General features: G+C 39.1%; 2 protein-coding genes and 1 long non-coding RNA gene across 5 annotated transcripts in view; 1 reads left to right on the top strand and 2 right to left on the bottom strand.

The window, feature by feature from the left end:
• Positions 1-5: 5 nt before the first annotated feature.
• Positions 6-5,054, bottom strand: LOC138978003 (beta-1,3-galactosyltransferase 6-like). 3 transcript variants are annotated; one of them, XM_070350616.1, is made up of 2 exons: positions 4,915-5,054; positions 6-2,728 (listed from the first exon to the last, which is right to left on the bottom strand). In XM_070350616.1, exon 2 carries the CDS (start codon positions 2,640-2,642, stop codon positions 1,602-1,604), a length of 1,041 nt encoding a protein of 346 aa, XP_070206717.1. In that variant the 5' UTR covers positions 2,643-2,728; positions 4,915-5,054; the 3' UTR covers positions 6-1,601. The 3 variants fall into 3 exon arrangements, with proteins under 3 accessions (XP_070206717.1, XP_070206716.1, XP_070206718.1); XM_070350615.1 differs by lacking the exon at positions 4,915-5,054 and adding an exon at positions 4,486-4,623; XM_070350617.1 differs by lacking the exon at positions 4,915-5,054 and adding an exon at positions 4,397-4,623.
• Positions 5,000-25,770, top strand: part of LOC138979133 (espin-like) — a 46,306-nt gene continuing 25,535 nt past the window's right edge. Inside the window, exons 1-3 of the mRNA XM_070351943.1 lie at positions 5,000-5,484; positions 12,129-12,312; positions 22,310-22,588. Coding sequence (XP_070208044.1) covers positions 5,000-5,484; positions 12,129-12,312; positions 22,310-22,588 — 948 coding nt within the window. The remainder of the gene's footprint in view (positions 5,485-12,128; positions 12,313-22,309; positions 22,589-25,770) is intronic.
• Positions 17,031-19,050, bottom strand: LOC138978002 (uncharacterized). Its single transcript, XR_011459556.1, has 3 exons — positions 18,769-19,050; positions 17,916-18,008; positions 17,031-17,671 (listed from the first exon to the last, which is right to left on the bottom strand). It is a non-coding gene; the product is annotated as an uncharacterized lncRNA (long non-coding RNA).

Below are 25,770 nucleotides of genomic sequence, written 5' to 3' on the forward strand. Positions count from 1 at the left end.
AAATATTAAACTAAGAAATTTTTTTATTACAATTATGAATTCGAATCAAAACAGTATATATGTGAACACAACCATACACATGCATGATGTATAATTGCTATAATTACAAAAGTGTATGTTGCTTTGTCTCACAGTCACACCCTGATCAAACTTTTTCATGCAGTGGATATAAATGAAAATTATGTTGCATAATCTATTTGTAATCTCATTTTTGGTTCAAACAATATTAAAAGCAAAAACAACAAAAAACACTGCTTTGTGGCAACTTGCAAATCTGATTTTCTCAACCTCTCATCATTTAAGCAATAAAGATTAGGCCAAATAAAAATATATGTTGGTTTAGGGTAACGTGACCCCAAAAAATAGGGTCGGTAGGTCGGCTTTTTTCTCCTTTTTTTCTCTCTTAAATTTATTCGATTTTTAAAGGAGGTTACTTCCCTTAGTCTGGGTATGGTTTGCAAAATGTGCCAAAAGTTTCGTATTTTTAGAAATGAAAAAAAAAGTTTTAGGGTCGGTGGGAAAAAATAGGGTTGGTCGGGTTACCCTAAACCAACATATATTTTTATTTGGCCTTATAGTTCAAACCTTCTGGGTAGTGGACAACCCAGAGCCTCACTAAAGTATCAATCAATCACTAATATTAACAGCTATTGAGTTTTCAGCGTAGCAATAGGGCCCGATATTTAGACGAGACAAGTATAATGCCGACGAGTCGAAGACGAGTCGCATTATACTTGTTCGAGTCTAAATATCAGACCATATTCTTTCTTTATTTGGTGTTTAACGTCGTTTTCAACTGTTCAAGGTTATATCGCGACGGGGAAAGGGGGGGATGGGATTATAAAGCCACTTGTTAATTGTTTCTTGTTCACAAAAGCACTATAATCAACAATTTGCTCCAGGGGCTTGCAACGTAGTACAATATATGACCTTACTGGGAGAATGCAAGTTTCTAGTACAAAGGACTTAACATTTCTTACATACTGCTTGACTAAAATCTTTACAAACATTGACTATATTCTATACAAGAAACATTTAACAAGGGTAAAAGGAGAAACAGAATCCATTAGTCGCCTCTTACGACATGCTGGGGAGCAGATACTCATGAAAAAAAAACACGCGCAAGCACACATCATTTCAAATCATTGCAACAAATGCATGTAGCAGTCTCCCTCATACCCTGATTACAAATGGACTGAATAAACATTTAATGAGTTATATAAGACCCAAAACTCAAACACTGTTGAAAAACATCAACAGAGAAAATAAGTCTTCAGACAGAGTCATACACAGTATAACTATGACATTAAAAGCATTGGTTTTCAAAAAGAAAAAGAAGCTGATCCATTCACATACCCATGCACACACACACACCATAATCACTTTAATGTCACTTTAAAGTTCTCCCCGATTATTTCACATGCATGCATACATCAATTTTGAGAAATATGTTTGAGATCATTGTGCCGAGTGATTTAATAAAATCTGTTGTGCATGTTTATACATGTACCCAGCAGTCTTTGTCAAAGATATTGCAAATGTACACACACACACACACACACACACACACACACAGACAACACTCACCACACATTCTCAACTCATGGCAATATTTTATCATTTCGCAAGCAACATTTGGATGGCAAAACACTCCAATCATATTTATACGACTCTCTCTTCATCTCTTCTTTTGAACAAAGTTTACCAGACTTGTGAAGATTCTGATGTAAGTGCTGCATTGACATAGCACTCTGTTTATGCGTAATCAAATAGTCATTACGACAACCTCTGGACACAAATTCTGTGTCAAAACGTTCATCATGAATTCGATCAACTTTCACAGGCGCCAACCAAGCTCCTAACGAAACATCTTCACTGAGATAGTGCTGAAGATATTTGCTGTTGCTAGCAACGTAATGAACTAAATCACTGGACAAAATATAACCTCCACCCAAAGCGTACGGAAGATATCTGTCACACAGAAACCAGTCTTTTTCTGCCCACTGACCCGACTTCTTCACTCTTGCGCGACCGTTAAAAAATCCCCAGTAAAGTCTCTCTGCTGGTTTGTGTTGAAGCTCCTTGACGATTATGTCAGCTCGAACGTAACTATCGTCATCCACTTTGAGGAAATATTTATAATCCACTGTCACATCCACCCATTGTAGAGTGTACAACAGCTTTGTGGTAAGATTTGTGTAGGATTCTGTCAGGTCATTCAGCAAGAGTAAATCATTGTGAAGAAATTGCTCCCGGTCCAAACTCTTCTTCGCCTCTTCTGCCAGGAGATTTGTCCCAATCACAAACTTCACCATCACTGAAGCCTTCCGTGCATCAGACAGCCATGTGTCACGGATCGTATTCCTCTGATGCCGGTTATCAACACCACTTATTACCATGACAACCAGAGATGTTTTAAGGTCTCGCGATGGAGCCAGATGGTGTTTCTCCCAGAATGCTTTGCTGCGAGAGATGGCATGATCGTCGTGGTGAATGCCGTAAGATTTATCCTCACAAGGCATACTGCACATTGTCAGGAAGAGAACGCCACACAGCGTCAAGAAGACGCCACCAATGAGAACGGTGCTTGCGTGACGATTAAGCCGACGCTCAATGCCTGTCTGGAGGTGCAGTGGTAGCATGGTGACAGGTTAAGTCTTGATAGCTTACACGCTCTCTACTGTCTGGGTCTGAAGCTGCATGGAAAGCCCTTTGTCACAATGCCGTTCTGTAAAGAGAGAATTGCAGTGTTTTAATGGCAATATATTTTTATTTGCAAGTCTAGATGCTCTCTCTCTCTCTTGTCATTCTCTCTTGTCATTCTCTCTTGAAACTTGTAATTATTAACAAAACAAAACGTTACGTTCACAGATATCTACCCTGCGGTCTTTTAAGTGCACAGACAAACCAAAATTAGACAAACTTTTTCTCTGACAAATGTTCAGCTGCTTGCAGGGAAGACACAAGCGAGGCAAGCGGCTGAACATTTTGTCAGATAAGATTTATGTTTGTCTGTGCACTTAAATGACCGCTGGGTCGATATATCTGTGAACAAAGCGTTTTGTTTTGTAAATAATTAAACGTTCCAACAACATACCTAATTTCTTGGGTTTTTTTAATCTGAATTTTGGAACGCTGGCAGTGGCAGTCTATTCGTTTTTGGATTTCTCTCTCTGTAGAACTCAAAGAGAATATGTATGAAGCTCTTGGCAATTTATTGGGTGACATAATAATGCTGAGCACTATAAATATAATAGAAATATATAATCATAATACACTAGCATAAAAAAACAGAACCATGCAAGGACTTGTTGCAAAACAATAACTCATAGCCATTCTTACTGTGCCTGACTGGTCGATACGATGAGATCAATCATGCAAAACAATAACTCAAGGCCATTCTTACTGTGCCTGACTGGTCGATACGATGAGATCAATCATGCAAAACAATAACTCATATAGCCATTCTCACTGTGCCTGACTGGGATACGATGAGATCAATCATGCAAAACAATAACTCAAGGCCATTCTTACTGTGCCTGACTGGGATACGATGAGATCAATCATGCAAAACAATAACTCAAGGCCATTCTTACTGTGCCTGACTGGGATACGATGAGATCAATCATGCAAAACAATAACTCATACTCATAGCCATAATTCTTACTGTGCCTGACTTGGATACGTTGAGATCAATCATGCAAAGCAATTAATAACTCATAGACATTTTTACTGTGCTTGACTGGGATACGATGAGATCAATCATGCAAAACAATAACTCAAGGCCATTCTCACTGTGCTTGACTGGGATACGATGAGATCAATCATGCAAAACAATAACTCATATAGCCATTCTCACTGTGCCTGACTGGGATACGATGAGATCAATCATGCAAAACAATAACTCATACTCAACTCATATACCATAATTCTTACTGTGCCTGACTTGGATACGTTGAGATCAATCATGCAAAGCAATTAATAACTCATAGACATTTTTACTGTGCTTGACTGGGATACGATGAGATCAATCATGCAAAACAATAACTCATAGCCATAATTCTTACTGTGCCTGACTTAGATACGATGAGATCAATCATGCAAAACAATAACTCATAGCCATGCATTCTTGCTGTGCCTGATTTGGATACGATGAGATCAATCATGCAAACCTTAGAGAACTGCAGTGTATTCCAGTTATAAGTGATAGGATGTTGAGCATAACAAGACTAACTCAGTAACTGCTATAGTAAGAGAGTATCTCTAATGAGGCATGCTTATGTTAATGTTTAGGGGCAGCATCACATAGCTGGACGTATATATCCCTCCAGTATCAGAATAAATATACGGGCTGCACTTTCCTGCTTCACACCTTCCAACTACATAATATGTATACCTCTTCATTCCTTTCACTTTCACTTTTCAGCGACAACACAAAATCGGCACACATAAAAGGTGCATGACATGTCACACATTGACACATACCACAAATTACTCAGCTGCTGAGATAAAAGTGAAAAGTATCTAGTGGAGCCACATGTGGTCACAGCTTGCATCCACACAGACATGTATGCAAGAAGAAAAATCTTTGCACAGCTGTTTAGCAAGCAAGCCTCGTGAAGTGAGAACGGAAGGGAGGTAACCGCTGCAACTTTCACTCGCACATGCTGTTTAGGAATTCGTTAGCTCGTAGTTCTATTTCAGACAACCTGGTGTAGAAAACTAAGCAGCGTTAGTTTTACTCTGAAGAAAATAATTGTGTCCTGATGATTGGTTATGTTGTCAATATTTACAAGCTTTCATGAAGATTTTCTTTACTCGTATAACTTTTCTCTAAACGGTGAATTCTCATGCGGTTTGAGTTCCTAAATTTCTCTGTCACGACTATAAACAACACACCTTCGTCCTTCCTACCTGTTGCTCTGTCGCTCGGTGCTCGATCGTTTTTCAACCTTCCCACCGCACCTTTTTCCGATGGTAAACACTCCACAGCGGCAGCATGGTGGCGGAAGAAGCATCGAGACTGTTGCTGGCCGCTAGAAACGGCGATCTGTCGAGCCTGAAGTCAGAAAACCTGACTGAATCGTTGCAAGACGAACATGGGGCAACCTGCCTTCATTACGCTGCGAGGGGTGGCCAAGTACCCGTTGTACAGCACTTGATCAACGCCCGAAGCTTCCACCCGTCGAAAAGGAGCAACGTCGGGGCCACGGCTTTGCACGATGGTGCGGCCACAGGGCAGTTGGAAGCGTTGAAGTGGCTTCTGGAAAACAACGATGTCAAGGTGGATGATCAGGACGGTACTGGAGCCACGGTGACGCACCTGTCAGCGCGTTACGGCCACACCCAAACTTTGGAGTGGCTTCTAGACAATACCAACTGTGATGTGCTGAAGAAGTCTGCCAGCGGGGCCTTACCCCTCCACTTCGCTGCTGAGGGGGGACATGTGGAGTGCGTGAAACTTCTAGTGTCTGAGGCTCCCAGGTGAGAGAAATAATCGGGGAGGGGGAGTGTTGATAAACTTGATTTGGCCATGTATTGTTATTTTAGTTTCGGTTTTGAAGGGTTGAAATAAATGATACTTTATACACATGAATGCACAGGCACGTACCAGTTAAAGTGTAATAAATCTACATAATCATGACAATGAACAAGAGATTTGTATACATGTATTGCATGCGTTCAACAATTCAGTGAGAATTTCAGATTCAATTATCCCCCACTCCCTGCCCTCTCATTTCCCTTCCCCATACTTAAACATCACAATGTTGATCCCCTCCCCCTTTTTGCTATCATATAAACCCTAATCTATTCCATAACAGGCACTCTAAAAAAAGAGGCCTGTATAGGACAGGAAGCAGGATCAACTACAACCCCCCCCCCCCCCCCCCCTCAACACACAAACACACACACCAATTGTAACAGAACTGTGTAGCTAAGAAACTACACAGGTTGACATGTAAGGTGCACAGCAGCACACCCTGTATCAGTGTATGCAAGTTATTTTCAGACTAGACAACAGTTAAGGCCACACACAAAAAATAGTCTGTTTACAGTATCCCGACCGACCCTATTTTTTCGCGCGACCCTATACTTTTTTTGGGCATTTAGGGGGGAAATAAAAAAAAGTCGCGTAAGGCGAAATTACTACATTTAGTCAAGCTGTGGAACTCACAGAATTAAATTGAACGCACTACATTTTTTCACAATGACCGTAGTCCGCCGGTAGTGCAAAAGGCAGTGAAAGTGACGAGCCTGTTTAGCGCGGTAGTGGTTGCGCTGTGCTACATAGCACGCTTTACTGTACCTCTCTTCGTTTTAACTTTCTGAGCGTGTTTTTAATCCAAACATATCATATAGATCTATATGTTTTTGGAATCAGGAACCGACAAGGAATAAGATGAAATTGTTTTTAAAACGACTTCGGAAATTTAATTTTAATCATAATTTTTATATTTTTAATTTTCAGAGCTTGTTTTTAATCCAATTTTCAGATTTTTAATGACCAAAGTCATTAATTAATTTTTAAGCCTCCATGCTGAAATGCAATACCGAAGTCCGGCCTTCGTCAAAGATTGCTTGGCCAAAATTTCAATCAATTTGATTGAAAAATGAAGGTGTGACAGTGCCGCCTCAACTTTTACAAAAAGCCGGATATGACGTCATAAAAGACACTTATCGAAAAAATGAAATAAACGTCTGGGGATATCATACCCAGGAACTCTCATGTAAAATTTCATAAAGATCAGTCCAGTAGTTTAGTCTGAATTGCTCTACACACACACACGCACAGACACATACACACACACAAACGTACACACACACACACACACACACACACACACACACACATGTATACACCATGACCCTCGACTCGATTCCCCCCTCTACGTTAAAACATTTAGTCAAAACTTGACTAAATGTAAAAAGGTCTTTGTTTTTTGGCAAAATAACTTAAAAATATGGTTTTTTGGAGAGAAAAAAATAAATAAAATAAAAATTAAAAAAACCCGACCTACCAACCCTATTTTTTTTGCCTATGTTACCGTAAACAGACTATTTTTTGTTGTTGGCCTAATCAACTTAATGTTTCTAGTGACAATTAATTAACTCATTGTCTCCCAGGCACGGATATAATATATTATCCGTACCCACTCATAATTGGCTCTATCTGACCAGGTACGGATATCCGCTCAGACTGTTAGCTTCAGTCGCTTTCTGTACGTAACGTCCATCTAACGCCTGCATTCCAGCGTGTTGATACACAGTTACCTACTAAACAGTTACAGCAGTACCTGCGATGTGTGGACCCTCCCATGAGAGGACACCTCCCTTAAAAGGACACCTTCTCTTGTCCCTTTTTATATTATCTCTACCAAAGTATACCTGTCATGAAAGGACACCTGCAATGTAGGGACACTTTTGGCTGGTCCCAAGGGTGTCCTTTCATCGCAGGTACCATTGTACTACAATTCTGAAAGACCTGCTGCAGTACAGCTCCGCTAAAACAAACTTGGTCAATTAACATAGGTGGGGTAGGAAGTGTTAACGTCGCACACATTAGACAAAAATTACACTCTTTATGCAGAAGCAAAAATGTAAAAAAAGAAAAAAAGACTAGTCACACTCACAAAATAATTGGCGAAATAGACCATATTCGGGAATAACTGTGTCACAGTGTCAAGTTGCCAAATTCGGCGATCGACTTAACAGAACGATCGAGATTTGACATTGAGCAGTAACAATTCTTACCTAATTTAAACCCTCCAGAATTTTACCTTTTGGATTATCTAAATGTCTGAGTATACACAAACACCCCTTTCACCCTTTAGATCATTGGTGACCTGAAGAAAGAAGTTACAGCTAGGTTCAGGGCTATTATCCCTAGACAGGAAAGCTTTCGTGCCAATGACAAGTTCGGAGGTGTCATATGGAACACTTTTTGGAGAACGTTAAATGTCGGACCATTTTACCCACAGACTCGAAACTTTGTAGAATGGTCGTGGACGAACTGAAGTTCATGCACAACAACTATGACAATATTTGCTAAACTCGAATGACTGGAAAAATTAAACCCTTTGTTATAAAGTTACATTTGCGCAATGTGGCGCAAAATTCATCAATGACAAAAATGCATTTATCCATGGGAGATGCCCTGATCCTGCCTTTAATTGCTGTATTTAACTTAAGTCACTGATTGTCAAATGTTGATTAAGGTATACTATGTTATTCGAAGTACTCCAAAGGTAACAATCTGGAGGGCTTAAATTGGGTTAGTTTAATGCTACCGCTCAATTTCGAACCTCATACTGTTGAGTCGATCGCCAAATTTGGCAACTTATTTTTAAACTGCACAAAAGTCAGACCCTTTAAAATATAAAACTGTCACTTTGTAAAAGGGTCATGCATTGGCTGAAGTTTATGTCCCCAAAATATGAAGTGATATTCGGTCAACCATCTGTACAAGTTATTAGCCGTTTTGAGGGTTGCATTTTTTTATCAAGGTCACGTGGGTTTAGCTTGTGTGCCAATTTGTTAAAGTTATTGTTTGGTTTAATGTTTGTTTGTTTTTTAGATCCCTTTCTCCATTTAATCTCAAGCTAAGAATACATTTTATGTCCCTAATTTATCCCACTAATCCGCAGTATCTACCTTTTAAGTCTGCATATATTGTGAAACAAAACAAATTAATAGCAAGTTCATGTTTAGTCAGACTCTGCTGGTCAGTTTATAATAGCAAAATGATCTTTTCAGGTGAGTTCATCACTTGTATAATGTGACCAAGGGTATTGCCCCTGTTTGACCCATACTGTGAACATTGTTTAAAACTGTGACAAAGAGGCCTTAATTGTACAGTGGAACCCCCCTTTTAAGACCCCCCAATTAGTACCACTGAGGGTCAAGCTCTTCGGCGGCCTGGAGGACCTACAGGGGACAGCTGCTTTCTTGCGGGCGATTGGCATCTCCATCTAGTGAACGACGAAGAAGAAGAAGAAGACCCCCCAATTTAAGACTACCCCTCCTTTTTAAGACCTTGTTTTCTCAGACTTTCTGTTCATAAACTCTGTAAAATGACTCCCATTTAATTTAAAACTCCCTCCCTTTTAACTTCAAGACCTGATCTTCTCAGATTTGTGGAGGTCTTAAAAGGGGGGTTCCACTGTAGCTGTAGGTTTAGTTTATGTAAGGGCACTGTAATTTGAGTAACTGTTTTGTAGAGAAAGAATATATATATATATCTATGTCCTGCTGTCTAAATATATCTTCATGTCATAAAGAGGTTACTGCACCTGTGACGAAAGTCTATTTACTCATGGTCCCAAGGTTATTCTTTCCAGCAAGTCTTACACAGTGGAACCCCCCTTTTAGCTTAAGACCTCCACAAATCTGAGAAAATCAGGTCTTAAAAATGGGGGTAATTTTATAGAGGTTATGAACATAAAACGAGGAACACCAACAAGACGAGCTACATCGCCCGCCTGGAGGATTCCAAGACGAACATGACCCAGCGGGTTGAGGACCTTGAAGCCAGCCAGCAAGGACTGAAGGACGACATATGGGCCGCGGTGCACAGGCCGTGTGACCGGGGCGAGTATAGTCCCCTATTTCACCGCACACTGCGCTGTAGAGGCAGATTCTCTGGTTGGCTAGGCGTTCGCGAAATATTGATGTTTGTGTGTATGTGTGTTCAAAGTTTCTCATTTAAACTACTTGAAAGATGATTATGAAACTTTGTGTGTGAAGTGTTCCAGAAAACATCCCCACACGTGTATCTGTTGTGCTTGATTAAACTAAAGTTTTTGATGACGTCATAAAAAAAAACTAAAAAACCCACCATAAAACCTGAGCAAACACCAGGGTCTTAAATTGGGGGGTCTTAAAAGGGGGGTTCCACAAAACCATGTTTACTGTTTTAGTAATGAAAGATGACTTACTATATTTATTTATTTCTGCCCACTGTTCGATTGTTCAATAAACAATGGTTAATTAAGATAGCATAACCTTAATAATATCTTCAGTGGGTCAGGATTCTCAATTCATTCGTGTTCAACTGCAAGAAGATTAGTTATTAAAAAAAATTAAAAAAATTCCCCCCTACTTCTTCTGCATGATCTGAAAGGTATTTGGTGGTGACTAGCTCATGGATATATATATCTTCAGTACATGTTCTGACTTGACTTGACCTGACTTGACAAATGACTTTTTTCACTGTTCACCGTCCCTTAGGTGTGGATACACAAAAAATAATAAAGGTTGCAGTGGATGTTATACATGTCAGTTTAGTCAGACCTGAATAGCAAATAATTACACCTGTTATTTATAGTGGTAACTAGTGTACCTTTGCTTCAAATTTAAGGATAGATTAACAGCACCCCAGTGACACACCTGTGTGTCTAGTGCCTGTGTTGCTAATCCACTATCAGGTATCGGGACAGGTGTAGATCATAGTGCAATCTATCTGCCTGGCCCCATGCTGTGAATGATGTGTCACTGTAAGTGTAAGTGAAGAATGTTTACCTTTCTTCAAGTTCCAGGTCAGTGCACATGGTGGTGATAGTACATGAATACCTTTGTACACACAGGTATTATTGTACACATTGTGCCCATGGGTACACCTTAAGGTGTTTTTCATTATATTTCTGCAGAAGACGTGGACAAAAATGGAGTTGAGGGATGCACCTGGGCGCAGAGATGCAAACTCTCACATGTACACACACACTAACACACACACACACACATGTACACACACACTAACACACAAAAACGTGCGCGCACATACACACACACACACATACACACACTCACACACACACACACACACACACACTCACACACACACTCACACACACACACACTCACACACACACACACACACACACACACACAGGCACACTCATACACACACACACTCACACACACACACACACACACACACACACACACACACTCACACACACTCACACACACATTCACACACACTCACACACAAATTCACACACACTCACACACACACACACTCACACACACTCACACACACACACACTCACACACACACACACACACACACACACACACACTCACACACACTCACACACACACACACACACACTCACACACACACACACACACACACACACACACACACACACACACACAGAGAGACTCACACACACACACACACACACACACACACACACACACACACACACACACTCACACACACTCACACACACACACACACACACACTCACACACACACACACACACACACACACACACACTCACACACACACACACACACAGACACACACGCACACACACACTCTGTGAGAGCCACTCTTAAACAGCGAGAGAAACTATCGGCCATTTGCCTTCTGTTTGCCAGTTAATAGCAAGCTGCATAAACAAGAAACAGATTTAAAAAGCACACTGCACTCATGCACTTATTAGTCTACCATTGCCATATTATTACAGGTCAGTCTGCATTTTCATCATTCCTCGCCAGAGGGTGTATATATACAGATCAATACTGACAGTATGTGACATCAATAATGTATAGATTGCCATGATTGGGTGCGTGTACACTGTGTGGTCTGTTATGTGGCTTAGTCATGGTATTTAATGGTTGAATTTTCCCGAACATTCACTTCTTTCTCAGTTAAGGTGTTTCTACATGCTGTTTGTAGCCATTTAATGTTGCAATCCCCAACTAGAGCTGTTTAGCTCTTTCGGCAATTTGAGGCTACAATTGAACCCGGGCCCCCTTTTCAGCCCACCCACCCCCCCCCCCCCCCCCCCTATGTAAAACTTCTTCCATTGTAAGACCCTCCTTTCTCAGGTGTTCTGTTAATAGTCTCTGTAATTTTACCTCCATTTAAATACTCCCTACCTTTTAAGAAATTATTTTCTTAGATCTTTGAAGGTTATATTAAAGGGGGGTTCTGTTGGTATTTTTCCGTTAAAATCCTTTTTAACTTAGGACATTCATATGTTAATTGTTCCAGGTTAGCTGTGAACATGCAGATGAACAACGGCTGAGGATATTCATATGTTAATTGTTCCAGATCGGTGAACATGCAGATGAACAATGGCAGACGCTGAGGCTATTCATATGTTAATTGTTCCAGATCAGTGAACATGCAGATGAACAATGGCTGTACACCTGTTTACCTGGCGTGTCAGAGCGGACACCTGTTGACAGCAGAATACCTGGCCTCCAACAATGGCACGCCAAAAATCCACACCTTTGATGGAATGTCCCCTCTACACGCCTCTGCGCAGACAGGGCAACTGCACATGATCAAATGGCTGGTGAGTATTCGTAAAATCAAAGTTTGTGTATTTGTGTGTGTGAGTAAGTTAGATAAACTGTAGAGTTAGAGAAGTGAACTATATGCATCTTAATATTCAATGTGGTTACAATGTGTTTGTGCATCCCGAGGACAAGTTGTAAGAAAAGGCCTAGCATTAAATCTTAATCCTTATCAAATAAAGTTCAGTTCAGTTCAATTCAATTCAATCATTTTCTGCGTTTCACCCTGATTTTATCTTTATTTTAAAAACCTTACATCCTAAATGTCGCAATAAAATAATAACAATAACAATAACAACACTTGATTGTCCATTAAAATGTTACATAAAAAGGGAAATTAGCCCTCACATCTCATGGTTAATTTGTTAAATGTGTGACAGGGGAGGCTACCGCTCCTTTCACAGCAGACTCTGCACCCGAGTTGTTGGCCTTTAAAAGTCAACACCGGTGTATTGTAGAATTCTGTTTGTGATGAGGTCTGGTGGTTTCCGATTGCCTGTATGTTCGTGGAAACCTTCGGGTTTGCAAAACAGTTTTTATAGGGCTAAGAAATTAGCCCTAACATTTTCAATCCTGTTTGATTGCACTTCGCTTCCCGAGGTGATCGTAGTGTTTCGGCACTCGGTTACATCTGAAAGAATGTTTCAAAAAGAAAAAGGACAAGTCGCGTAAGGCGAAATTACTACATTTAATCAAGCTGTGGAACTCACAGAATGAAACTGAAAGCACTGCATTTTTTCACAATGACCGTACGCGTAGTCCGCCGCTCGTGCAAAACGCAGTGAAACTGACGAGACTGTTTAGCGCGGAAGTGGTTTCGCTGTGCTGCATAGCACGCTTTTCTGTACCTCTCTTCGTTTTAACTTTCTGAGCGTGTTTTTAATCCAAACATATCATATCTGTTTTTGGAATCAGGAACCGAGAAGGAATAAGATGAAATTGTTTTTAAATCGATTTCGGAAATTTGATTTTGATCATAATTTTTATATTTTGAATTTTGAGAGCTTGTTTTTAATCCGAATATAACATATTTATATGTTTTTGGAATCAGAAAATAATGAAGAATAAGATGAACGTAAATTTGGATCGTTTTATAAAAAAACCAAATTAATTACAAGTTTCTGATTTTTAATGACCAAAGTCATCAATTAATTTTTAAGCCACCAAGCTGAAATGCAATACCGAAGTCCGGCCTTTGTCAAAGATTGCTTGGCCAAAATGTCAATCAATTTGATTGAAAAATGAGGGTGTGACAGTGCCGCCTCAACTTTTACAAAAAGCCGGATATAACGTCATCAAAGACATTTATCGAAAAAATGAACAAAAATGGCTGGGGATATCATACCCAGGAACTCTCATGTCAAATTTCATAAAGATCGGTCCAGTAGTTTACTCTGAATCACTCTACACACACACACGCACACACACACAGACACACATTACACCACGACCCTCGTCTCGATTCCCCCTCTATGTTAAAACATTTAGTCAAAACTTGACTAAATGTAAAAACAAAGAAAAACAATGGCAAGTCGATTGGTCCACTGCTTCAAAAGATATAAGCAGTTCCAAGAGCAACACTAAGGTTTTGTGGAACTTGTAGTCGCATAAAAGTCTGCCATGAATCTAGCAGTTACTACATTGAATTGAGCTGAAATGGCAGAGAAAAGGAGCATACACACATGCACACTGTGAAATACACACAGACATGCACACTGTGAAATACACACTGACACAGACATGCACACTGTGAAATACACACAGACATGCACACCGTGAAATACACACAGACATGCACACCGTGAAATACACACAGACATGCACACCGTGAAATACACACAGACATGCACACCATGAAATACACACAGACATGCACACCGTGAAATACACACAGACATGCACACCATGAAATACACACAGACATGCACACCGTGAAATACACACAGACATGCACACCGTGAAATACACACAGACATGCACACTGTGAAATACACACAGACATGCACACCGTGAAATACACACAGACATGCACACTGTGAAATGCACACAGATATGCACACTGTGAAATACACACATACATGCACACCGTGAAATACACACAGACATGCACACCGTGAAATACACACAGACATGCACACCGTGAAATACACACAGACATGCACACCGTGAAATACACACAGATATGCACACCGTGAAATACACACAGATATGCACACTGTGAAATACACACAGATATGCACACCGTGAAATACACACAGATATGCACACTGTGAAATACACACAGATATGCACACCGTGAAATACACACAGACATGCACACTGTGAAATACACACAGATATGCACACCGTGAAATACACACAGACATGCACACTGTGAAATACACACAGACATTCACACTGTGAAATACACACAGACATGCACACCGTGAAATACACACAGATATGCACACCGTGAAATACACACAGACATGCACACCGTGAAATACACACAGATATGCACACTGTGAAATACACACAGACATGCACACCGTGAAATACACACAGACAATTGCACACTGTGAAATACACACAGATATGCACACCGTGAAATACACACAGATATGCACACTGTGAAATACACACAGACATGCACACCGTGAAATACACACAGACATGCACACTGTGAAATACACACAGATATGCACACCGTGAAATACACACAGACATGCACACTGTGAAATACACACAGACATGCACACCGTGAAATACACACAGACATGCACACCGTGAAATACACACAGATATGCACACCGTGAAATACACACAGATATGCACACCGTGAAATACACACAGACATGCACACCGTGAAATACACACAGACATGCACACTGTGAAGTACACACAGACATGCACACTGTGAAATACACACAGACATGCACACTGTGAAATACACACAGACATGCACACTGTGAAATACACACAGACATGCACACCGTGAAATACACACAGACATGCACACTGTGAAGTACACACAGATATGCACACCGTGAAATACACACAGACATGCACACCGTGAAATACACACAGACATGCACACTGTGAAATACACACAGACATGCACACTGTGAAATACACACAGACATGCACACCGTGAAATACACACAGACATGCACACCGTGAAATACACACAGATATGCACACCGTGAAATACACTCAGACATGCACACCGTGAAATACACACATGCAGACATGCACACTGTGAAATACACACAGATATGCACACCGTGAAATACACACAGACATGCACACTGTGAAGTACACACAGATATGCACACCGTGAAATACACACAGACATGCACACCATGAAATACACACAGACATGCACACTGTGAAATACACACAGACATGCACACCGTGAAATACACACAGACATGCACACTGTGAAGTACACACAGATATGCACACCGTGAAATACACACAGACATGCACACCGTGAAATACACACAGACATGCACACTGTGAAGTACACACAGATATGCACACTGTAGTGTTTGTGCAAGCATGCAAACACTCATTCTATTTCTATCTCAAAATTTATTTTGAAATGCATGATGCAAGGGAGCCAACCTGGTCTCCTACATGTGATGTGATGTATTGTGAATAATGAGTTGCTTCCCTTAGGTTAGCTGGCACTGTCAATACCTTCACATGCTTAAGTTTTAGGTGGAAAGAGATATTCCAGGGTTATGCAATGCAACAACCAGAAGCCAAGGAAGTTAACCACAAAGATGCACAATTAAAATGTAAAACAATCAAATGAAATAATATAGTAACAAAAATAAAATGGATGAGCTTAGGCTTGCTATCTGTCAGAGGAGCATGTGTTGCGCATAATAAATGACAGAAGAGAGAGAAAACAAAACATGATACAGTGGAACCCCTAGTTTAAGACCCCCCAATTTAAGACTGTCCCTCCCTTTTAATAATAATAACAAGAAATTCCTCCGAGGTAGGAAAAACACCCCCATCCTTACCATTCTCACTGCCACCAACTGAGAAGGTTATTTCCCTTTGACCATTAATATGTCCCTCTATAAGTCCTTGTAGAATCTTAATCCACCAATAACTCCCTAACCGTGTGTTTGACTGGTCCCAATTTTTTTTAAGGACCGTCTCAGGAATGTATAGAACCTGTTCACCAAGTTTGGTGACGATCGGTCCGTTCATTCTTGAGATCTATATGCGAACGCAAACACACACACAAACAAACACATCGACCGAATCCTATACACACCCCTATACCGGGGGTGTAATAATAATAATGACAGCTTATAAGTTATATATAGCGTGAACCACAGTAAACTATGCTCTCCTCACTTTACATATTAACTATACTATTTAAACATCAACTACATATACATTCTGAGACCCTCTTTTTTCACAATTGCTGTTCATAGCCTTTGTAAATTTACCCCCATTTTAAGACTCCCCCCCCTCGGGTTAGGGGGAAGAATTTACCGGATGCTCCCCAGCATGTCCTAAGAGGCGACTAACGGATTCTGTTTCTCCTTTTACCCTTGTTAAGTGTTTCTTGTATAGAATATAGTCAATGTTTGTAAAGATTTTAGTCAAGCAGTATGTAAGAAATGTTAAGTCCTTTGTACTGGAAACTTGCATTCTCCCAGTAAGGTCATATATTGTACTACGTTGCAAGCCCCTGGAGCAATTTTTTTGATAAGTGCTTTTCCCCGGCGAAACGTTGTTCAAGAACTTTTTTTTATTCAAGAATATTCTAGAATGTTCTAGAATGTTCTAGAATTTTTCTACTGGCATTATTCTAGAATTTTTTGGCTTGTAGAATATTCTAGAATATCGAACAAAATTCAAGAACAGCAACAATGTTCTAGAATATTTTTTTTCAAGAATGATCTTATTCAAGAACATTCTTCTTCAAAGTTCAAGAACTGTGATCCCTTATTTTTAAAACACTTTTAATTTAATTTTTTGTTCTCCACTTATAGTTTTGGTTGTGTTTGCTACACATTCGAATTATGCTACAAAATAAAGCCAAACAAACACTTGGTTCATTCTTCAAATGTTATATTGTCACAAAGAAGTGAAATAGATGACAAGTCGATCTTGGGCTAACAATGTTCATAAGCAGAATGTGTCTTCAACATTTGTCATCACTTTTCTGAACTACTGGAACTGCATGGATGCGGTACCGCTTCTCCAGGAAAGGTCACTGTCACCAGCATCCCTTGTTGGATGATTCCCTTGGCCAACTTCACTGTCAGTCTGTGGCAGAGCATGGTGGATTTGATTCAAAAGAAGGCTCAGTATCAGCTTGAAGCTTTGCAACATTGTGTCCTGTAAAGCCTGAAACACAATGCCTACAGTTTACAAAAAATCATTCATTCAAAAACTTGGAAAAAGGAACAAAAATGAAGAGTTAAATGTCCGCAGTTTGTTCTTTTTGGTATGTAAATATGGTATATTATTGATGAAAACACATTTTCATCTGAAATAAGCCATTTTTCTCTGAGACGTTTTGCCCATTAATTGATTTAATTCATTCACTGGCTGATTAATTACTTCCACAGTTCGTTGACAGGACTCTTACCTTTTCCTCCAGTGATATTTTATTTATGATGTGCTTCATGGTACTTCCAGTGAGAATTCATCCAGATATCTTCTTCACCCCTCTTTCCTGGACCTAGTAAATAAGAAACAAAAAAAGGTTTTAACAAAGGATAAACTCAAACATCAGACATTCCAAAGATCATCATCATAACTAGAGTGAATGTGAACAGAAAACTTACAAACGTATTGCTTGTCATTAATGTCATTCAATCAATCAATCAAACCAATTTTGATGCAATGGTTAATGTTACCTTTTTACATAAATGTACATAATTCTATCAATACACTTTCGGAATATTTGTTATAATCGTCATTGTTGTAAATACCCACAGGCATGTTTACAATTTGAAGCACTTTTTTCAATTTCATTTTCAGAAACCCGTTTTCAATTTTGACCAAACCAGTCAGTTTGCTAGCGGCAAATTTATACCAAATCTGTGAGTTCCAAACCTCAAACAAATTCAGCAGAAGTTACAGTCTATAATTTATACTTTGAAACCAACAGGTTTCGTTTATTCTGTCCAACAGTGCCAGCAGAACGCAAATCACGGCAGACTTTCTGTTTGCAAACAGACGACACAATGACACACTGACACAGAAAGGCGGCCGTTAAACCCAACAATCAAATCATCACATGATTAAACAGTACTTTTGCTTAAAATGCAGTTAAGTTTTATACATCTGCCATTTCTCATGTGTCAGATCGAAGAAGAAACTTTTAAAATTGAAGGCTGGTTTCGATTTCACAGTCACACACTGACACAGTGACACACATACATGTTTACATCTGTACCACGTGTTGAATAAAACAAGCAAAAACAAAACATACTTACTGAGTTCATGGAAATGATGCATGGATCAATGTTGTTTTGCTTTGATGCAAAAGTGCTTCAACAAAGACAACAGAGAAAAGGTTTCTATCTGCAGCAGTTCGTTCAAAAGAGTCCCCTTTCCTCATGGTGTACTTACAGAGCGTCGCCATTTTGCTTTTAAGGGAAGTAACTCCGGTGGACAAACTCTGGCACCGGAAGCTAAGAAACCAGGCGCCAAATTCTTTAGAAGCACGTTGTTAGAACTGAGAAAGATTTTGTAATCTCCATTTATCTGAAAAAATGGCATGCCACCGATTTGTCAGCTTGTTAGGCATGAAGAAATGCTGTATTCTTCATCCCAAACAAGAGTTTGAACTTGGAGGTGCCAGACACAAAAATGACAGATGAGTGAAACTGAAAGCACCATAAAGAGCAGCGATCTCACTTGAGTGGCAACAAGCTGTATCCTGATTTTCTCAGGAAAAACAAAGGTAGGTGTTTTATAAAAATTCTTTTATGTTTGATATTGTTGTTTGTTTTAGGTGACATATATATATCTAGGTTTAGGTTTTTATTTTTTATTTTTTTTACAAAAATGAATAACAATTAAATGCTTTCTCTCTTGTTTGCAAGATTTTAAGTGAAATCAGTTGAGTTAGACCTGTAGGATTTGTTTATTTTGAACTATTATTTGTTTTGGTAGGATTGCATGACTTTTTACTCAAGCCCTTTCAAACCTATTCTTTTCAGTCTCTGTGTAACTGTAAGTGTAATTTGCACATGTATCATTCATTGATTGTAATATTTATGTGTCTGACAGTGATACTAATAGTCAAGTGTCAATCAGCAAGCCGGCACTAAATTGTTTTATTTTTTTCAAATAATTGCCTTCTGAGTATTAGCTAGTCAATTACAAGACTTTACAGGAGACTGAGTTTGGTCAGGAACATATTTATACTTATAGAAATTCCTGCATGAACAAAGATGATTACTATTAGTATTATTTGTAAATAGTTCAGTATTTACCCCTAATAAGTAAATATAAATATAATATATATTCAAACTTGAGCATTTATAATTATATATATTATAATGGTTGTTCTAATTTGATCACTTCTCATTTTTACAGATGCTGCATCAGAAGGCAACAAGCTCCAAACCATTAACCCATCAACATCTTGTCAGAGAGTGCAAGTCTTTTCAAGAGCTTGAAGAGGTGCTCAAGCCTGAGTCAAGGCCATGGGAATAGTGATGCAAGAAGAGATTTACTCAGGTAATTAAGTGAAGGCAATCAACATTTATTGATTTAAACCTTTGTCACAACAAAATTTGGGATAATTAAATGAAAGCACAAAACATGATGAATGAATTATTCCTAAACTGAAGAAAAAAATGGCTTGGAATCGCAACAAAAAGTCTCTTTGAAAATTAAATTAGTTAAATACTGTAATTTCTTTCATTCCTGGCCCGTTGCATGTCAGTCCCCAAAAACTCTCTGGATGGCATTTCTGGAAATGAAGCTAACTAAAGTTATCATTTAGTTGTTTAAATACTTTTATGAATGGTGACTTATTTGATAAAAACATTGACATGGCACACTTGATTTGACAAAATTCACAAAACATTTTTCGATTTTGTAACCATCATTTCTTGAACAGTTAATGTTCTCAGCATCCAGGCGACTGATACATACATTTGGTGTGGATAGAATCTGCATGAAGAATACTTCATAACTGTATTGTTTATTTTGTAGTCATTTTAAAACGGAACAAAATACATAGTAATAAAAGTATCCAGAACAGGAATTTTGCATTTGGACACCTTGACAGATTCCTGACCATATTATTGACTCTTTCAGCATGATGAAAAAAAGCACCACAAAGAAACATTTAGACTTTTAAAATTGTATTTTCATTGCACTTTACAGGGCATCCGCAACCTGCAAAGCATCGGCTCCAGTATTCAGACTGCACCCGGTGTGACCAGTGGAAAGGTTCTTCGCCAAATGAATAACCATCACCGATTTATCATCCTTCGAGTAGTTAAATTACATGTGATAAAGTATTGAATGAAATCTTGTTTTGTCTGCTGTATCAAGTATTGATGGAGGAAAAAATCACTTAAAAAATTCTTGTTCTGTTATTAGTCATTAGATAATTGTACTATCATTCTGATTTGTATGAAGAATATATTCTTAATGGATTTATTCTTAAATGCCAGCACAGAATATTCCAAGATCATTCTGAAAATTGTGTTGAGAGTATACTAGAAGTAGAACTTCAACCTAGTTTTGAATATTCTAGAATACTTCAGACATGTTCAAGAATATATATACTTTAAGTTAACAGGATTCAAGAATATTCCAGAAAAATGTTAAGATTCAAGAATTCTCATTTAATCTTTATGAATAATTCAAGAAACTTCTAGAATATAAATTCATGAATATTCCTGAACTTTTTTGAATTATTCTAGAATAGTGTTAAGAATATTCTAGAATAATGTTAAGAATATTCTAGAATAATGTTAGGAATATTCTAGAATAATGTTAGGATCATTCTAGAATATTGTTAGGAATATTCTAGAATATTGTCAGGAATATTCTAGAATATTGTCAGGAATATTCTAGAATAATGTTAGGAATATTCTTCAAGTAGGCAAGAATATTCTAGAATTATTCAAGTCCTTTTTCAAGAATATTCCTTACCAAAACATCGAAATATTCTAGATAAAATTCAAGAATTCTCATTTAATCTTTATGAATAATTCAAGAAACTTCTAGAATATAAATTCATGAATATTCATGAACGTTTCTTGAATGGTTCTGGAATTGTTCTTGACCGTTTCGCCGGGGTTGGGAACAAGAAACAATTAACAAGTGGCTCTATCCCATCTCCCCTCCTTTCCCCGTCGCGATATAACCTTCGTGGTTGAAAACGACGTTAAACACCAAATAAAGAAAGAAAGAAAAGACTCCCTCCTTTTCAAAACTTGATTTTCTCTGATTTGTCTGGGTCTTGAAAAGAGGGTTCCACTGTATGACAATGACAGAACAATCACAACTGGGTGGCCGAGTGGTAACGCACTTGCGCTCGGAATCGAGAGGTTGCGTGTTCGACCCTGGGTCGGGCCGCTATTTTCTCCCCCCTTTCCTAACCTAGATGGTGGGTTCAAGTGCTAGTCTTTCGGATGAGACGAAAAACCGAGGTCCCTTCGTGTACACTATATTGGGGTGTGCACGTTAAAGATCCCACGATTGACAAAAGGGTCTTTCCTGGCAAAATTGTATAGGCATAGATAAAAATGTCCATCAAATACCCGTGTGACTTGGAATAAAGGCCACGAAAGGTGAACATTCGCCTCACAGGCTTGAGGTTTGCTGGTCGATGTGAATGCGTGATATATTGTGTAAAAAATTCCATCTCACACGGCATAAAGCGCTTTGAACTTCGGATAAGGCGCTATATAAATAAAGAGAATAAAACAATTTTTTTTTTAAAATGTAAAAAAAATGGGCAGTGACACATATCATTCACTGATCCAGCCTCTTGTTTCTCCATCGCAGATCCAAGAACAAGGTTTGAACCCGAATGAGCGTGACTTTGATGGCGCCACACCGCTGCACTATGCGGCAAGCAAGGGTCACACGGAGCTCGTGGACTGGATGCTGAGAGAGGGAGGGGCACGCATCATTCTGGACAACCTGGGGGGGAGCCCTCTGCATACCGCTGCTGAGTTTGGCAACAACAAGGTAAGCAGGCTGGAAGGTGCAAGTAATATACAGTGGAACCCCCATTTTAAGACCTTCAAAAATTGGAGAAAATCAGGTCTTAACAAGAGGCGTGTGACTTGATCTTCAAGGCTCACGTAAGAAATCGACAAACATTAACACAAACTCAATCACTCCGTCACACATACACACACACAGTACACACACACACACACACACACACACACACACACACACACACACACACACACACACACACACACACACACACACACACACACACACACACACACACACACACACACACAGAAAGAGCATAGGTGAAACTGTGCAAGAAAGCGAGACACTAGATCTAGATCTGTCTGTCTGCATGTAGCCTACTTACATGGACACGACTGCCAAATAGTCTCGGCCCGCTCAAAATAACAATCACTGAGACTTTCAGTAATTCCATCGCGTGACGTCTAACCCTTGTACGTCATAATGTGACGTCAATGTAATATGACGTCTTCAAATGTTAAAGTTTCTACCACACTCCACAGACATACATACATACATACGCATGCACGCACGCACTCACGCACGCACAGACAGACAAAAGTTAGCATCGCATAGGCTACACTTATGTGAGCCAAAAAGGAGGGAGTCTTAAAATGGGGGTAAATTTAGAGGTTATGAACAGAACATCTGAGAATAACAGGTCTTAAAACGGGGGGGAAGGGGGGGTACACCCCTGAAAAGGGGGGTTTCTCTGTATTTCTGTCTTGTGTGTGTTTTACTTTAAGGGGTTTGTATTAAAAAATGTGTTCCTGGGGCTAATTTTTTAAAATTGACTGCTTTCTTTTAAACCGGCAGCTTTTGAACCTAACTCCCCCGAAAGCTGTGTATGGCTGCCTGAATGGCGGGGTAAAAATAGTCATACACATAAAAACCCACTTGTGCAAAAAAATGAGTGAACGTGGGAGTTTTAGCCCATGAACGAAGAAGAAGAATAAAAAATGTTTGTCTCTTTCTGACTCTCTATGCTCCCCTCTCCCTCAACATACATCCCTGGCATGCACAACAATGATCGATGTGAGAACTGAAATTCAATGAACACTACATATGACAGTGTGAGTTCAGATCTGACTGATACTGAGTGAGACAGTCAAGGGAGTGTTGGAAAGAAATACTTATCCAGCTTGAATTAATGAAAATCGTCACATTGCATCAAAATGATCTATTCTATTTAATATATTTTAAATCATGCAGTTAACAATTATATGCATGTCCAAAGACTGACTTGCAATAAGTATATTTTGCTTTTTGACAGTTCATACAATACATTTACATGTACATAAATCATGTGCACATGTACACTTGTACATCTACACAGAAAAGGGTTTGATGTAAAGAAATCATACCTGAGAATGTTTAATCTTGGCTCACATGTTCATTCAGTTCACTGGTTTGTTGAGTAAGTTAATGTTGCACAGTGTATTCCACTTGCTCCCAGTAGTAGTGTACCCACCAACAGATGAACATGCACCATTTTGTTTTCTCTTGCAAAGTTATATTTCACAGTGACATCTTATCTTGGCTCTCATGCTCATTCTGTGCACACGGTTGTTGAGTAAGTTAATGTTGCATAGTACGTTCCACTTGCTCACAGTATTAATGTGCCCTGACCAACAGATGAACATGCACCTTTTTTTTCTCTTGCAAAGTTATATTCACACAGCCTGGCATACATGAAATGCATTCATGAGCAGAATAGACTCACGGTATTACAGAGGTCTAAAAAAACACTCCAAATCTGTGCCAACCAGCCTGTATTGAACTGTTAAGCAGGGGGTTATTGTGTTAAGTGACTGGTGTTTGTTTAGTCAGCTGTCAAAAGCTGTCACCCCATCCTTCTCAGCTTCTGTCAATATGAGCAGGGACCTGGGTGCTAGTCACAGTTATCACTCATTTTTAGGATGGTGTATTTTAAAAGCTAGTTTGGGGTTAGAAATTAACTTCAGTGAACTCCCCCCCCCAAAAAAAAACAACAAAAATTTAAATTAAAAAAAAAAAAAATCAATCAATCAAAAATAAATCAGAGAAAATGAGGTGTTAAAAAGGAGGGAGTCTTAAAATGGGGGTACCTTTACACAGGTTATCAACAGAAGGTCTGAGAAATATCTGTGAATGTAGTGTATTGTGTTGTCAATAACAAACCTTCCAACAACAATGACCTTTCTTGTTTTTTTACATTTAGTCAAGATTTGACTAAATGTTTTAACATAGAGGGGGAATCGAGACGAGGGTCATGGTGTATGTGGTGTGTGTGTGTGTGTGTGTGTGTGTGCGTGTGTGTGTGTGTGTGTAGAGCGATTCAGAGTAAACTACTGGACCGATCTTTATGAAATTTGACATGAGAGTTCCTGGGTATGATATCCCCGGACGTTTTTTTCATTTTTTCGATAAATGTCTTTGATGACGTCATATCCGGCTTTTTGTAAAAGTTGAGGCGGCACTGTCACACCCTCATTTTTCAATCAAATTGATTGAAATTTTGGCCAAGCAATCTTCGACGAAGGCCGGACTTCGGTATTGCATTTCAGCTTGGTGGCTTAAAAATTAATTTATGACTATGGTCATTAAAAATCTGAAAATTGTAAAAAAATTATAAAACGAAATAAATTTACGTTCATCTCATTCTTCATCATTTTCTGATTCCAAAAACATATAAATATGTTATATTTGGATTAAAAACAAGCTCTGAAAATTAAAACAAATAAACATTATGATCAAAATAAAATTTTCGAAATCAATTTAAAAACACTTTCATCTTATTCCTTGTCGGTTCCTGATTCCAAAAACATATAGATATGATATGTTTGGATTAAAAACACGCTCAGAAAGTTAAAACGAAGAGAGGTACAGTAAAGCGTGCTATGAAGCACAGCGCAACCGCTACCGTGCCAAACAGGCTCGTCACTTTCACTGCCTTTTGCACTCGCGGCGGACTACGTTCAGTTTCATTCTGTGAGTTCCACAGCTTGACTAAATGTAGTAATTTCGCCTTACGCGACTTGTTTATTCCTAACTTTGGAACGTTGGTGGTCTCTTTGTTTTTTGGATATATTTTCTATACATGTAAATTTACCCCCATTTTAAGACTCCCTCCATATGTAGACCTGATTTTCTCTGACTTTTGGAGGTCTTAAAATGGGGGTTGGGAAGGTGGGGAGCACTGTATAGCCCCCCCCCCCCCCCTCATCCCCACCACCATTTATGCAGCCATACTTTAGTTTTCCTGACAAACAACACCT

The sequence above is a fragment of the Littorina saxatilis genome, linkage group LG10 (assembly GCF_037325665.1).
Source record: "Littorina saxatilis isolate snail1 linkage group LG10, US_GU_Lsax_2.0, whole genome shotgun sequence".
Lineage (NCBI taxonomy): Eukaryota > Metazoa > Mollusca > Gastropoda > Littorinimorpha > Littorinidae > Littorina > Littorina saxatilis.

Coding starts and splice junctions, on each gene's coding strand:
- LOC138978003 (XM_070350616.1), bottom strand. CDS start 2,642: ATGCTACCACTGCACCTCCAGACAGGCATTGAGCGTCGGCTTAATCGT.